The 16,106-nt window shown below is 49.9% G+C and overlaps 1 protein-coding gene across 1 annotated transcript in view; it reads right to left on the reverse strand.

Annotated features, from left to right (window-relative positions):
• LOC148522735 (antizyme inhibitor 2-like) overlaps positions 1-16,106 on the reverse strand; it is a 50,295-nt gene that overhangs the window by 12,092 nt on the left and 22,097 nt on the right. Inside the window, exon 7 of the mRNA XM_088473810.1 lies at positions 7,708-7,826. Within this exon, the coding sequence (XP_088329936.1) occupies positions 7,708-7,826 (119 nt within the window). The remainder of the gene's footprint in view (positions 1-7,707; positions 7,827-16,106) is intronic.

The raw sequence follows: 16,106 nt of genomic DNA on the forward strand, positions 1-16,106 counted from the left end.
CGGATTCACTTAGATCATGCTTGCCTACCTTTTAAATCTCCTCCCCGGGAGAACCCGGGGAGGAGAAGCAGCTGGGTCCCGACAGGGGCGGGGCCAAACGATTCACGGCATTAAGCCCCGCCCCTCCGCGGCAAATTGCCGCGATTGGCGCATATTTAAATAAGGGGCGGGGCTAAATGACGCGATTCATGAAGAATCGTGTCTCATGACGGCAAATTGCCGCGATTGGCGCATATTTAAATAAGGGGCGAGGCTAAATGACTCGATTCATGAAGAATCGCGGGGCGCCCTGTACACAGGGACCCGCGATTGCCGCGGAAGTTCTCCCCATTCTGCCCACTTCATTAGGAAGGGGCAGAATGCGGGAGAAGTGCCTACCCTTCCGGGGGTGCGGGGGGTTACCCGAAAAATCGGGAGCCTCCCGCGAAAACCGGGAGGGTAGGCAGGTATGGCTTAGATAGAGGAAGATTGGGTCGGCTCGGTTTTCTGAAAACCAAGCCCACACGTCTCTATTGCTAATCGAGCCGGATCATAATCCCTTCCTGTGAATTTGCAGTGGCTGGTTCCTCAGTTATTAATGAATAATGAAAAAAAATAAAATAATATAAATAATAATAAAAACGGATGTAACAGATTTTCAGCAAGCATTGGGGGTCGCTCTCTGGGTCTGATTCAGACCCGCTCGCAAGAGCTTGAGCGCTCGCGAGCGGGTCGATGGTGTGCTCTGCGCACGCGCAGCAGCCGCACTGCGCGTGCGCAAGCCCCGGAGTGAGAGAGAAAATCTCACTACAAAAGAGGCGGCTGTCGATGTTGATCAACAGCTCGCCCCGTTTTGTAGGCGTGGCCGGGGGGTGGCTTCACAAACTGAGGCGTTCCCAAGCGAACGCCTGCCGTTTGTGGGCGGCCCCACTGACATCACCAGCTCTATTAGAGCCAGAAGCTCTCTGGGGTTTGCGGCCACGAGACCCTACCACAAAGGTCTCGTCACAAGACCGATGGTGGCGATGGTCTAGACCATCGCGACCATCATCCTGGCCACTCGCAATAGCTGTGGGTGGTCACCCACAGCTATGCGAGCGGCCAGGAGGCCGCACAAAAAAACGCCCAGATTCAAAGCGAGCACTCTTTCAGAGCGTCCGTCTCTGAATCAGGGCCTCTGTGCACCCCCTACCTCCTGGCTATTCCGCTAATCAGATACATTCTATTTCAATGTCAGGCTCCTGTTTAGTCACTTTAATGGCACTATTTTAGTTACTAAGCTATATTTTTGTGTATAATAAACATGATTCATTCTGTGATAATTCATACTGTATATTATAAAAATTATCTCCCTCCTCCACTATAATTTTGTAGTTATTGTGGAAAATGTTCATATAACATTATACTCAAAATCTATATCCGCCCACAGATTTAAAATTATCGACTGACAATATATCAAACTACTGTATGAACAGCCCAGTTGCTTAACCAGTGTGGTGTTAATTTATTGAGAAATAGTAGATACAGCTGTACTCACTGTTACATGCACACTGGTAATGGAGTGGATCAAGGTTCTATACAGCTCACCAGTGGGTGAGTGTATGCAGCCAACGGGTAGATTTGCAGGGATGCTGAAACAGTGTTATATGCAGGTATTAACAAGGTCTCTCTTCGCAGCAAAGTTGGAGACTTCTGTTTCCGTACATGTCACTCTTAAGACAAGATGGCACCTGCACATGTTCAGTTGTGGGCTCAGTGGATATCTTGGCATGAAGCTTCCCAGGAGAACAGGAAGACTGGAGTCTGCATAGTAGCACTCTCCCATTTCAACAGGACTATCAATAATCAGGACATCATGACTCTACATTTCCCTGGCAGATGCTCTTGTCTGCATCCACAGGGTATACACTGGGGAACTGAGGGTTGCTCAATTTACAGCAGGCACTAAATGTAAAATCTACAGTTGTACTTATGCATGCTACAAAGCTGTGTGCACATCAGAAAAGGGGGAGTGGTCACTCAAAAGGGGGCATGTCCTTAAGACACACCCTCTTTTCATCAGTGTAGTGTACCACACCATAGTGCCCCTTATACATATTATGCCACACAATAGTAGTACCCCTTATTACACATTATGCCATGCAGTAGTAATGCCCTTTATACATTATGCCATACAGTAATGCCCTGTACACATTATGCTACACACAATAATGCCCCTTATCACACATTATGCCACACAGTAATAGGAAAATGAGGAGGAGGATGGGTACTGGTTAACACGTGGAGGTGGGAGCCGGGGAAAGGTGCCGGGCTTTAGGAGTGGAGGTGAGCCATGGACAGGAAGAAGTGTGAGCCCTGCATTAGAGGCAGTGAGGGGACTGCTGGGGCCAGGTGCGCCGATGGGTATGCAATCGGGAAGCCGACTGCCTTAATACCGGCAGCCGGCTTCCCGACTGTCATATCCCGGCGAGGGTGAAATGCCGGGCGTCTAGATGTAGACGCCCGGCATTTCCCCGACGCCGGGAGACCGGCGCCCGGCATCCCGATCGTAGTGATGCCGGGCGTCGCGAGCGGACAGCCGCAGGGGGGGAGGGTTAGTTTCAGGCCACCCAGGGGGGACTTAGGGATAGGCACCCCCCCGGGAGGGTTAGGGTTAAGCTAGGGGTAGTTAGGGTTAGGCACCCCCGGGGGGGACTTAGGGTTAGGCACCCCCCCGGAGGACTTAGGTTGGGCAGCGGGGAAGGGGGTGGTTAGGGTTAGGCACTTACAGGGGGGATTAGGGTTAGGCACCCGTAAGGAGGGTTAGGGTTAGGGGGGTTAGGTTAGACAATACTTACCTATCCACGATCGGGATTTCCAGCGCTGTTGGGCTTCCGCTGCCGGGAACTCTGCCCATGCGGCCGGCGGTATTTCATACCAATTCCGCGCTGATGTGCTGGTATATCTTCACTGGGGCAGGCACATGGCCGTTCAGTAACAGGCTGATGCTGAATGAACATGGCCCTCAGAAAGCAGGCAGCGGAAGAGAGAGGCACAGAAAAGGGATGGGGCCATGTGTCTGCACTAGTCCTACTGACCGGGCAGTGCCTCTGGCAATAGCGCAGCTCATCATGCTACTCGGCAGGGACCAGCGGCCGGCCCAAAGTGCTGAAAATGGGACTGGGCTCTGGGCTGATAGGCTGCTGGGTAGTGGGGGGACGGCGGCACAGCAGGGCTCCGCGGTGTGCCGGAGTGAGACTGTCATCCTCCATCCTTTCGCTTTCAGCTCTGCAGTCCTGAAAACTTGTAAAAATAAATAAATAACTAGTGCTTGAAGTGTCGGCATATCATACCATTGTATACTGGCACATTTCCAGCTCCGATATAACATTGTAATACTAATAGTATTTTAAAGTAAGCAAAACATTTTAATATATCTATTATAGGAATGGCATTGAAATGCCGGCGTCTGTGTAGCCGCCGGTTCAAATCCCGGCAGCGGCTGCCCGACAGGATGAAAATCCCGACAGAGGCAGGCAAGTATACTAACCTCCCCTGCCCCCCCCCAGCCCTAACCCTCCCTTAGTGGTGCCTAACACTAACCTCCTCCTGGGGGTGCCTAACCCTAACCCCCCCTTACCACTCCCTAAACCTAACCTGGGGGGTGCCTAACCCTCTCCCCTAGCGGTGCCTAACCTTATCCCCCCAAAAACCTAACGCTAACCCCGCAAACTGCCCTAAAGCTACCCTCTCCTCTCCCGGCGGCTAACAGGATGGGCGCCCCGGACTTACCTCGTTTGGACACGCGTCGTCTTGGATTCCGGTATCGGGATTATGATAGCCGTCGGTATTTCGACGCCTATCATAAATCCCTAGCCGGAATTCTGCTGTTGTGATTGTGACCGGCAGCCGCAAGTCACTTAACTACATCCCCTATTATATACTAGTTGGGATACCTGGCATCACCCACTTTGAAGACTAGACCCTCAAGTACACCTGCAACCTTTATTTGTTTACATTGTCCCCGTTCATAACCCCATTCCATTAATCCTGAAATGGACCCCATTGTATGCTAACATGCATGCAAACTAGAGATGAGTGGTTCGGATTCTGTGGAATCCGAACCGCTCCGAACATTGGGGATCCGAGTCCACCCGAACCCTGTTCGGGTGTTCACCGCCTGACTCGGATCCCCGTTCGGGGCCGAACGGCGGCCGCCTGATGTCGGATTCTCACTAGAGAATCCGACATCAGGGCTCCTATTGTGTAGGGCAGAGCGCTGTGATAGCGCTCTGCCCTACACAGACACAAACACACAGCCGCCAGCGGCAGCTGTGTGTTTGTCACAGCAGCCAATGAGAGTCACACAGACTCTCATTGGCTGCTGTACGGAGGGAGCCGGCTGGAGCTCACACATGAGCTCCGTCTTCCGGCTCCCTCCGCAGCGTGTGACAGCAGAGCGGACGGCGCGGGAGCGGGGAATCAGGTAAGTTTTATTTATTTATTTTTTTTACTTGTCAAAGGTCCGGGGGCGCTACTGGGGGGGTCTGCTACTGGGGGGGGCTATACTACTGGGGGGGTCTGCTACTGGGGGGGCTATACTACTGGGGGGGTCTGCTACTGGGGGTCCATACTATTGAGGGGCCTGCTACTGGGGGGGCTATACTACTGGGGGGGGTCTGCTACTGGGGGGGTCTGCTACTGGGCGTCCATACTACTGAGGGGCCTGCTACTGGGGGGGCTATACTACTGGGGGGGGTTTGCTACTGGGGGGGTCTGCTACTGGGGGGGCCATACTACTGAGGGGCCTGCTACTGGGGGGGCCATACTACTGGGGGGGCTTACTACTACTGGGGGGGGCATACTACTGGGGGGGCTTACTACTACTGGGGGGCCATACTACAGGGGGGGCCATACTACAGGGGGGCTACTACTGGGGCAGCCTACTACTGAGGGGGGCCTGCTACTGGGGGCAGCCTACTACTGGGGGGGGCATACTACTGGGGGGGCCATACTACTGGGGGGCCATACTACTGGGGGGCCATACTACTGGGGGGGCTGCTAATGGGGGGCATACTACTGGGGGGGCCTGCTAAAGGGGGGCATACTACTGGGTGGCATGCTAATGGGGGGCATACTACTGGGGGGCCTGCTAATGGGGGGCATACTACTGGGGGGCATTCTACTGGGGGCACTGCATAGGGGACCCTACTACTAAGGGGACTGCATAGGGGGCACCACTGCTTGGGGCATTGTGTAAAGAACACCGCTACTGTGGGCATTGTGTAAAAGGGGCACTACTGTGGGCATTGTGTAAAAGGGGCACTACTGTGGGCATTGTGTAAAAGGGGCACTACTGTGGGCATTGTGTAAAAGGGGCACTACTGTGTGTCGTAACATAAATAAGAGACACTACTTTATGGTGTAATGTGAATCAGGCCCTACGTGCGGTGTAATGTGAATAAGATTGTGCACTGTGACTCCTTTGGCCGTAGCCCACTATGTAAACAAGTACTGTGACTCTGCTGGCCGTACCCCACTGGGTGGGTGCACTACTTTTCATTTCTGCCACTGCTGTGTGGCAATGTGTCATAGATGTACTTTATACTGTGGTGTCTGTGTCGTTGTGCCGCTGCTCTGTCGCTTAGGAACCAGTCAGCTCACTGCAACCTTTGGCCAATAATGTTGAAAACAATATTATGAGCTGTGATATGGTCTAAATTGACTGGAAATTAATGTTATTGAGGTTAATAATACTCTAGGAAGAAAAAAAAGACCAATTTATGTGATTTTAGCTTTTTTTGTCAATTTTTGTAAAAAAATCCAAATCCAAATCCAAATCCAAAGCCAGTCACCGCAGTTTGGCAAATCCAAATCCAAATCCAAAGCCGGACGACGAATTAGAACCAAATCCAAATCCAAATCCGGCAAAAATGGTCTGACGCACATCCCTAATGCAAACAGTGGCGTAACTACCGTGGGTGCAAGGGATTTGGCTACTATGGTGCCGGAGCTGCCTCTGTGGTCCACCAATCCCCCTGCACCCAGTATCACACACAAGGTATTCCGGTCCAGTCATGGCCGCCTGAGGGTGTCCTGGGTGTCAGCAATTGTGATTTGGTGCCAGCCCAGCAGGCAGACATGGAGAGACAGCGTCACTGGTTGTGAGGCAATCAGAGCTTGTGGACCGACAACCAATCAATAGAGGTGGCTCCTGATTGGCTGCCAGTCCACAAGCTCCGATTGGCTCCCGACTGGCGATAGATTCAAATTGGGCTGGCGCTGTCTGTCCATGTCTGCCACTGCCTGCTGGTGCGCTAGCTGTAGCACTTTTGGGCTGGCTGCTGGTGGCCCGACACAAAATCCTTACTGGCTGCTGATGGCACACAGGGGGGAGGCGAGAGGCTGCCGAAGGGACACTTAGAGGTGAGTTGCTGGGGGGGTCATAATGTGTAAGGGGCATTACTGTGTGGCATAATGTTATAGGGTGCATTACTGTGTGGCATAATATGTAAGGTGCACTACTATTGTGTGGAATAATGTGTTATATGGAGCATTACTACTTTGTGGCATAATGTGTAAAGGGCATTACTGTGTGGTATAATGTGTAAGGGGCATTACTGTGTAGTGTAAGGGACATTACCATGTGGCATAATGTATAAGGGGCACTACTACTGTGTGGCATAACCTGAATGGGCTCTGTGTTGAATAACATGAATGGGCTCTATGTAGGGGCTGATGTATGTGTTTTTCACCTTTGGGGTGTGGGGCCCTTTTAAGTATTTGCTATGTGACCAACAGAGTTCTAGTTACGCCCTTGCATACAAACTCAGAGGGCTAACTAATATATATGGTCACTTTAAAAAGGACTAACTCTGGATTTAATATGAACTTCCTTGACTCATTAAGTTTGACACTTGTTCAGACTGTGAGGTTAAAATTATACTTTTGTAGATCTCACACAGGTTTTGGGCAGACTGCCAGTTTCCACTTGAGCCAGCCCCGGAACCTGCATCGTTTAAGCGTGTCCCCATTTTTAGGGACTGTGGGCCTGATTCAGAGCCGGACGCTCTGACCAGAGCGCTCGCTCTGAATCAGGGCCGGGCTACCTAAAATTGGAGCGGCCTCTTGGACGCTCGCATAGCTGTGGGTTACCACCCACAGCTTATGCGAGCGTCCATGATGATGGTCGCGATGGTCTTGCGACGAGACCCTGCGGTAGGGTCTCGTTGCCGCAAGCCCTGGAGTGATTTTGGCTCTATTAGAGCCAAAATCACTCCCACTGACATCACTAGTGATGTCAGCGGGGCCGGACCCAGACGGCAGCCACGCCCCCGGCACGCCCACCAAAGGGGGCGTGCTGTCACTCACCATCGACAGCACGCCCCCTTTGGTGCGAGACCCTGAGCGACGGCTTCTCCGTCACTCGCCGGGTCTCTCGCATGCGCACTTGGGTACAGCGCTCGCGAGCGGGTCTGAATAAGACCCTGTGTGAGAATGTGTGGCCCCGACAATGTTCAAAAACCTAATCCTGATCAAACTACACCACCATGCCAAATTTGATGGAGCAAGGTCCAAAACTCTGGCCGTGCATAAAGGACAAACAGACAGATATGCTTTCTTACGTACTATGTAAAAATACACATTATATATGAACAGGATGCTCCTTGTATAATAATGTTATTCCATTTATGTGTGTGCTGTCCCCTCTTCTTCCCACATTGATCAGGAACACCTATGGGCACTTACCTTTTCCAATGTTAGTTTTAGGCTTTTATCTTCTTTGCATAATTTAAAATTCATGAATGACCCAAACAGCCCCTCATTGAGATAATAGGCCAGTTGTCTGCTGACTTTCCCGTCTGCTCCTGTAAAGAGAAGAGTATTAGTTTGGCTTACTGCTCTGTACATACAGTATAACATGTACAATAAGGCACTGTGGTATAGAATGATAATGGGCAATGGAGACCACATCGCTCTCATCATCTAAAGATGGCAACAGTGATGCTGTGAAAAACAGCGGTAATCTTAGATTACCACTGTTTTGTTGAATAAAGAAAGGGTGACATAACCCCTTTAGCGAGCGCTAAACTGGTTATGCATCGTTGGTAAATGGAGCCCTTTGTTTTTCAATAATGTTGGGAAGTTTAGCAATGGCTGAATTATAGCTTCACGGTTCAGGTCCTGGTAATATACTTTTTTAGTTTATTTGTTATTGAATCTATGCTCCCTCAAGACGTATGGAGAACAATAGGTTATCTTTACTTTAGTTCCACATGGACATTAAATTAAGGACCTCATTCAGAGGCGCTCGCTATTTGCGGTCGTTCGTTTTAAAAAAAGGGGTGGCTATTCAAATGAACCGTTCGCTCTTTGCGGTCTGTTCACGCCTCTAAGTCTGAACGAGCGAGCAAAACTTGCGCTCGAAATTTTGATAAAAACGTCCCCTGGCCGTTCGCATCATACGTCATGTCCGCTATTTATTAGATTAATCAAGTACATCGAACAGCGTATGAACTGCTCGCTATTCTTGGGGTTGGTTTTTGCTACCACAGTTTTGCGAGCAGTTCTGACTATAAATCAACCAAGTGACGTGGTCAATGACGCTGCTGTTGTAATTATGCACACCCATAAAACGCCCGCTTTGACCTTTAAGCACGCCTGCGTTCTGATCTCCACTCCCTGTTTTCAAGCACCTTCCCCTGTTACCACCCACATACGCCTCATTCTGTCAGTCAAAGTTGCAGGCATTCGCTATATAGCGAACAAACGATTTTCGGCCACACTGACTGGTTCGCGCATGCGTACTAAAAACCGTACGCATGCGCAGATGTGCGAACATCGCTCGGAACGAGCGTACTGCCGCTTACGAGCGGCTCTGAATCAGCCCCTAAGTCTTTAGGTTGTCCTAAAACTAGGGGTGTGCACCGGCCACTTTTCGTGTTTTGTGTTTTGGTTTTGGATCTGGATCTTTCTTCGTGTTTTGGATCTGGATTGGTTTTGCCAAAACCACACTTCCGTGTTTTGGGTTCTGGGTTTTGTGTTTTGGATTTGTATTTTTTTTTAAAAAAAGCATAAAAACAGCTAAAATCACAGAATGTGTTGGTTTTTCTGCTCCTATGCTATTATTAACCTCAATAACCTTAATTTCCACTAATTTCCAGTCTATTCTGAACACCCCACACCTCACAATAGTGTTTTTATGTCCAAAAGGTTGCACCGAGGTAGCTGGATGACTATGCTAAGCGACACGAGTGGGCGGCACAAACACGTGACCCATCTAGGAGTGATACTGCAGTGGCAGACAGGATGGCAGTTTGAAAAACTAGGCACCAAACTGTACATAATGCAAAGAAAAAAAAGAGGTGCAAGATGGAATTGTCTTTGGGCCCTCCCACCCACCCTTATGTTGTATAAACAGGACATGCACACTTTAACAAACCAATCATTTCAGCGCCAGGGTCTGCCACACAACTGTGGCTGAAATGATTGGTTCGTTTGGGCCCCCACAAAACAAGCTGGAAATTAATCTGTCCCTGCACAAACTGGCTCTACGGCGGCAAGATGTCGTCCTCATCCTCCTCATCCACCGATTCCTCACCCTCTTCAGTGTTGTGTACATCCTCATCCTCACAGAGTATTAACTCGTCCCCACTGGAATCCACCACCACAGGTCCCTCTGTACGTTCTGGAGGCTGGTCTCCCTGGAAGAGTTGATAATTCATTTTTATGAACATCATCTTCTCCACATTTTGTGGAAGCAACCTCCTACGCCTTTCGCTGACAAGGTTCCCGGCTGCACTAAACACTCTTTCGGAGTACACACTGGAGGGGGGGCAACTCAGGTAAAATAGAGCCAGTTTGTACAGGGGCCTCCAAATTGCCTCTTTTTCCTGCCAGTATAGGTATGGACTGTCTGACATGCCTACTTGGATGCTGTCACCGATGTAATCCTCCATCATTCTGTCAATGGTGACAGTATCATATGTAGTGACAGTAGACATGTCAGAAATTGTTGCCAGGTCCTTCAGTCCGGACCAGATGTCCAAACTTGGTCCTGCCTGCCCTGCATCATCGCCAGCGGGTTGCTTAGGATACCTAAGTTTTTTCCTGGCAGCCCCAGTTGCCGGAGAAAATGAAGAAGGAGCTGTTGACGTGTCACGTTCCGCTTCATCTGACAGTGTGTTCACCAGCAGGTCTTTGCACCTCTGCAGGCTTGTGTCGGCCGGAAAGAGAGACACCACATAGGCTTTAAACCTAGGATCGAGCACGGTGGCCAAAATGTAGTGGTCTGATTTCAACAGATTGACCACCCTGGAATCCTGGCAAAGCGAATGAAGGGCTTCATCCACAAGTCCCACATGCCGAGCGGAATCGCTCCGTCTTAGCTCCTCCTTCACTTTCTCCAGCTGCTTCTGCAAAAGCCTGATGAGGGGAATGACCTGACTCAAGCTGGAAGTGTCTGAACTGACTTCACATGTGGCAAGTTCGAAGGGCTGGAGAACCTTGCACAACACGGAAATCATTCTCCACTGCGCTTGAGTCATCCACCTTACATCCACCTGTGCCTATGTCATAGGTGGATGTATAGGTTTGAATGGCCTTTTGCTGCTCCTCCATCCTCTGAAGCATATAGAGGGTTGTTCCACCGCGTCACAACCTCTTGCTTCAGGTGATGGCGGGGCAGGTTCAAGAGTGTTTGCTGGCGCTCCAGTCTTCGGCACGCAGTCGCTGAATGGCGAAAGTGGACAGAAATTTTTCGGGCCACCCAAAGCGTCTCCTGCACACCCCTGTCGCTTTTCAGAAAATTCTGCACCACCAAGTTTATTGTGTGAGCAAAACATGGGACGTGCTGGAATTTGCCCAGATGTAATGCCCACACAATATTGGTGGCATTGTCAGATATCACAAATCCCCAGGAGAGTCTAAGTGGGGTAAGCCACTGGGCGATGATTTCCCTCAGTTTCTCTAAGAGGTTGTCGGCGGTGTGCCTCTTACTGAAACCGGTGATACACAGTGTAGCCTGCCTTGGAACGAGCTGGCGTTTCTGAGATGCTGCTACTGGTGACACTGCTGCTGTTGCTGCGTAAGGTGATACATCTACCCAGTGGGCTGTCACAGTCATATAGTCCTTAGTCTGCCCTGTCCCACTTGTCCACATGTCCGTGGTTAAGTGGACATTGGGTACAACGGCATTTTTCAGGACACTGAGGACACTTTTTCTGACGTTTCTGTACAGTCTCGGTATCGACTGCCTAGTGAAGTGGAATCTAGACGGGATTTGGAACCGGGGACACACTACCTCCATCAATTGTCTAAATCCCACTGCACTAATGGCGGATACCGGACGCACGTCTAACACCAACATAGCTGTCAAGGCCTCAGTTATACGTTTTGCTTCAGGATGACTGCTGTCGTACTTCATCCTCCTCGCTAAGGACTGTTGGAGGGTCAATTGTTTAGTAAAAGTAGTGGTATTCCTACTTCCTCTCTGGGATGATGAATTACTCCCAGCAGCAGCAACAGCAGCAGCGGCAGCAGGAGGCGTAGCAATGCAGGATCCTCCGAAGGAATCCCGGATAGGAGAGTCAGTCATGCTAGTGACATGGCCTGCAGGACTACTTCCGATCCTGACTAAGGAGGAAATTGACGAGGAGGGAGTTGACGGTGTGGTTTGCAGGCGCTTGGATACAACAGGACAACGGGATTTAGGTGTCCCTGGACTGCTTACGGTCTTAGCCAAAGTTTCTGAACTTGACAGTAACTTTTTATGAACGCGCTGCAGGTGCCGTATAAGGGAGGATGTTCCTAGGTGGTTAACGTACCTACCCCTACTTATTTCACCTTTACATATGGTACATATGGCAAGACAGGTGTTGTCCGGATTTGGATAGAAATATTGCCAGACCAAAGAGGTGGAATGTTTGGTCTTCTGCCCAGGCATGACCGTGATGGGCTTTTTCATCCCACGGACAACAACTGTCTCCCCCGGAGCCTGATTTAAACAAACCACATCACTATCAGAATCCTCCTCGCCAACTTCCTCCTCAGTGCCAGCTACACCAGTATCCTCATCCTGTTGTACTTCAACAGTGACATCTTCAATTTGCATATCAGCAAGTGGACTGTGGGTGCTCCTTTCAGCACTTGCAGGGGGCGTGCCAATGGTGGAAAGAGCCACCTCTTCCCGTCCAGTGCTGGGAAGGTCAGGCATCACAACCACCACCACACTTGGACTCTCCTTGGGGATTTGTGATATCTTCTTAGAACGCACAATTCTTCGCTGTGCTTTTGCCAGCTTAACTCGTTTGATTTTTTTAGTGGGAGGAGGGCTTCCATCGTCATGTGAAGCTGAACCACTAGTCATGAACATAGGGAAAGACCTTAGCCATTCCTTGCCACTCCGTGTCATAAATGGCATATTGGCAAGTTTACGTTTCTCTTCAGATGATTTAAATGTTTTTTTCAAGGTAATTTTCCTGAACTTTGTCATTTGGGATTGTATGTGCCCTCTACTATGACATTGGGCATCGGCATCGTTGAAGGCATGTTATCGTCTATGTCATGACTAGTGGCAGCAGCTTCAGCACTAGGAGGAAGTGGTTCTTGATCTTTCCCTATTTTATTTTTATCGGAGAAAGTTTGGTCCTCCATTTATGTTATATTGATATATACATGCGGCTAAGGCGCACACAAACACAGAAAATATTTTTTTATTTTTGTTGGAGACTAGTGCACTTTATGGGTTACACCACCCTTTAAGAAATGAGCCAGCCGGCCCTTTACTTATGGGACACAGGTGCACGCTTGGCGCTGCTCCTTTGTTGATGCACGTGCAGCCACAGTGCACACAATTCACAAACATAGAAATTTTTTTTTAATTTTGTTTGGAGTGCCCTTTGGGGGTTACAGCACCCTTTAGCGGTCAATCCAGCCGGCCCTTTATTTATGGGACACAGGCGCACGCTTGGCACTACTTTGTTGATGCACGTGCGGCTACTGCGCACACAATTCACAAACACAAAAAAAATATTTTTTTATTTTGTTTGGAGTGCCCTTTGGGGGTTACAGCACCCTGTAATGGACAAGCCAGCTGGCCTTTTACTTATGGGACACAGGCGCACGCTTGGCGCTGCTCCTTCGTTGATGCACATGCAGCCATAGTGCACACAATTCACAAACACAGAATTTTTTATTTTATTTTGTTTGGAGTGCCCTTTGGGGGTTACAGCACCCTTTAATGGACAAGCCAGCCGGCCTTTTATTTATGGGACACAGGCGCACGCTTGGCACTACTTTGTTGATGCACGTGCGGCTACTGCGCACACAATTCACAAACACAAAAAAATATATTTTTTTATTTTGTTTGGAGTGTCCTTTGGGGGTTACAGCACCCTTTAGCGGTCAATCCAGCTGGCCCTTTATTTATGGGTCACAGGCGCACGCTTGGCACTACTTTGTTGATGCACGTGCGGCTACTGCGCACACAATTCACAAACACAAAAAAATATATTTTTTTATTTTGTTTGGAGTGCCCTTTGGGGGTTACAGCACCCTTTAATGGACAAGCCAGCCGGCCTTTTACTTATGGGACACAGGCGCACGCTTGTCGCTGCTCCTTTGTTGATGCACGTGCGGCTACTGTGCACACAACTCACAAACACAGAAAAAAAATATTTTTTTTTAGCACTTGGGGGGAGCACCCCTGACGGACAGAGCACCCCCTGGACAACACTACAGCACCCCTTTAGGACTGGGACACTGCACAGGACTTTGGAGTGGACACAGCCCCTATGGACAACTGACTGCACAGCACAGTCCAGCCAGCCCCTATGGACTTTGAAGTAGTGGACACAGCCCCTATGGACAACAGCAGCACAGCGCAGCACAGCACAACACTACACTGCACTGCACTACAGTACACTACAACACTACACTACACAGCCCAGCCAGCCCTAACTCCCACCCTCCCTCTTCACTGTCCACAGCCGAGTGAGAAAATAGCGCCGACGCGGGTACCTTATATAGGATCCAAAACCCGCGAGACCCGGAAGGCGGGATGATGACGTTTTGCCTCGATTTCAGATCCGAGTCAGGCGGAAAAAGTCGAGCCTGACTCGGATCGGCCTCGGCTCGGGGGGGTTCGGATTTCAGAAATCCGAACCCGCTCACACCTACCTAAAACTAGAGATGTGCGCCGACCCCCGTGTTTTGGTTTTGGTTTTGGATCTGGATTGGTTTTGCCAAAACAGCCCTTGAGTGTTTTCTTTATTTGTTTTTAAATCTGTATTTTTTCTAAAAAAAAGTTATAAAAACAGCTAAAATCACATAATCACATAATTTTAGGCCTGTTTTTGTTCCTACAGTATTGTTAACCTCAATAACATTTCTCTCCAGTCATTTACAATCAATTTTGACTACCTCGCAATATTGATTTTTTTTCATCTAGTCTAGGGCCAAAAGGTTGCATCCAGCTAGCTGGCTGACTAAGGGCCTGATTCAGAGCCGCTCGTAAGCGGCCGTTCACTCGTTCGGAGCGATGTTTTCACATCTGCGCATGCATACGGATTTTAATATGCATGCGCGAACCAGTCAGTGCGGCCAGAAATCATTTGTTCGCTATATAGCGAATGCCTGCTATTTTGAGTGACAGGATGAGGCGTATGTGGGTGGTAACAGGGGAAGGTGCTTGAAAACGGGGAGTGGAGATCCGAACGCAGGCGTGCTTAAAGGTAAAAACGGGCGTTTTATGGGTGTGCATAATTAAAACAGCAGCGTCATCGACCACGTCACTGGGTTATTTTATAGCCAGAACTGCTCGCAATATTGTGGTAGCAAAAACCAGCCACAAGAATAGCGAGCAGTTCATACGCTGTTCGATGTACTCGATTAATCTATTAAATAGCGGACATGACGTAGGATGCGAGCGGCCAGGGGGTGTTTTTTACAAAATAGCGGCCGCAGGTTTTGTTCGCTCGTTCAGACATGGAGGCGTCAACAGACCGCAAAGAGCGAACGGTTCATTTGAATAGTCACCCCCTTTTCCTGAACGAACGTCCGCAAACTGCGAACGGCTCTGAATCAGGCCCTAAGATAAGTGACACAGTGGGCGGCACTAACATGTGACAGTTCAGCTTCCAAGTTCCAACACTGATACAGTGAGTTATACAGTGTGGGCTGGATACACCGGTAGTGCACTTACTGTGACAGCAGTGTCGGCAGAGCAGGGGTGCCAACCTTGTCCTCAGTGCAGGAGTGCTGACAGTGTCGGCTGTGCGGGGATGCCCTCGGTGTGGGAGTAGCGGCAGTGCGGGGTCGCCGATGGCATCCTCAATATGTGGGGCAGCAGTGCAGGGGTGCTGGCAGTGTCCTCAGTGCAGATTGCCGGCTGCGTCAGCAGAGCGGGGGTGCCAGTGGGGGTGCCAACGGTGTCCTCAGTGTGTGGGTCCTGATGGTGTTGGCAGTGCATGGGTGTCAGTGGTGTCCTCAATGCAGGGTGTCAGCAGTGTCGGCAGCGGGGGTGTCAGCCTGCGGGGGTTGCTGCCAGTAAGGGGTGGGCAGCGGGGGTGCTGGCTGTGTCGGCAGCGCGGGTGCCAGCGGTGTCAGGCAAGGGCGGCATCTTGCTAAAACCTAACTACCTGTGGGCTTAATGCTGATTGGCTGAGAGCCGTGACAGACGGCTCTCTCAGCCACTAAGCGTTAAGCCCGCTCAATGCAAAATCTCGCAATCTGACAACGGGATCACAAGGATCCCCGAAATTCTCAGAGAACCGGACCCGCACATCTCTACCTAAAACCAGATTAGGTAATCCACTCCGTATAGACAGACCTCTCCCTAATTGGGCTGTTAATTGCCACAGCTATCAGTTAGTTGTATTATTGCCCCTTTATTTGTTTTGTTTTGCTGAGCTCAACTGACCTGTAATTCTCCTTGTGAATGGGGCACTTTAAAAGTGATTCTTGCAGGTTTAGACAAATCAGTTATATAATTTTCCCAAATAAAGTGGAGCCTGGAGGTAAGATGTGGGGCTGTGTAAGTACAGTACAGTAAGTCAGCACCAACCTCTCATCCATGTAGTGATCACCTCAGCCCTGCACCTACAAGTGTGACAGGCTTCAGGACGACTCCTCAGCGCAGGCTACAGCAA

Source organism: Taudactylus pleione, unplaced genomic scaffold (assembly GCF_031769625.1).
Source record: "Taudactylus pleione unplaced genomic scaffold, aTauple2 ptg000140l, whole genome shotgun sequence".
Taxonomy (NCBI): domain Eukaryota; kingdom Metazoa; phylum Chordata; class Amphibia; order Anura; family Myobatrachidae; genus Taudactylus; species Taudactylus pleione.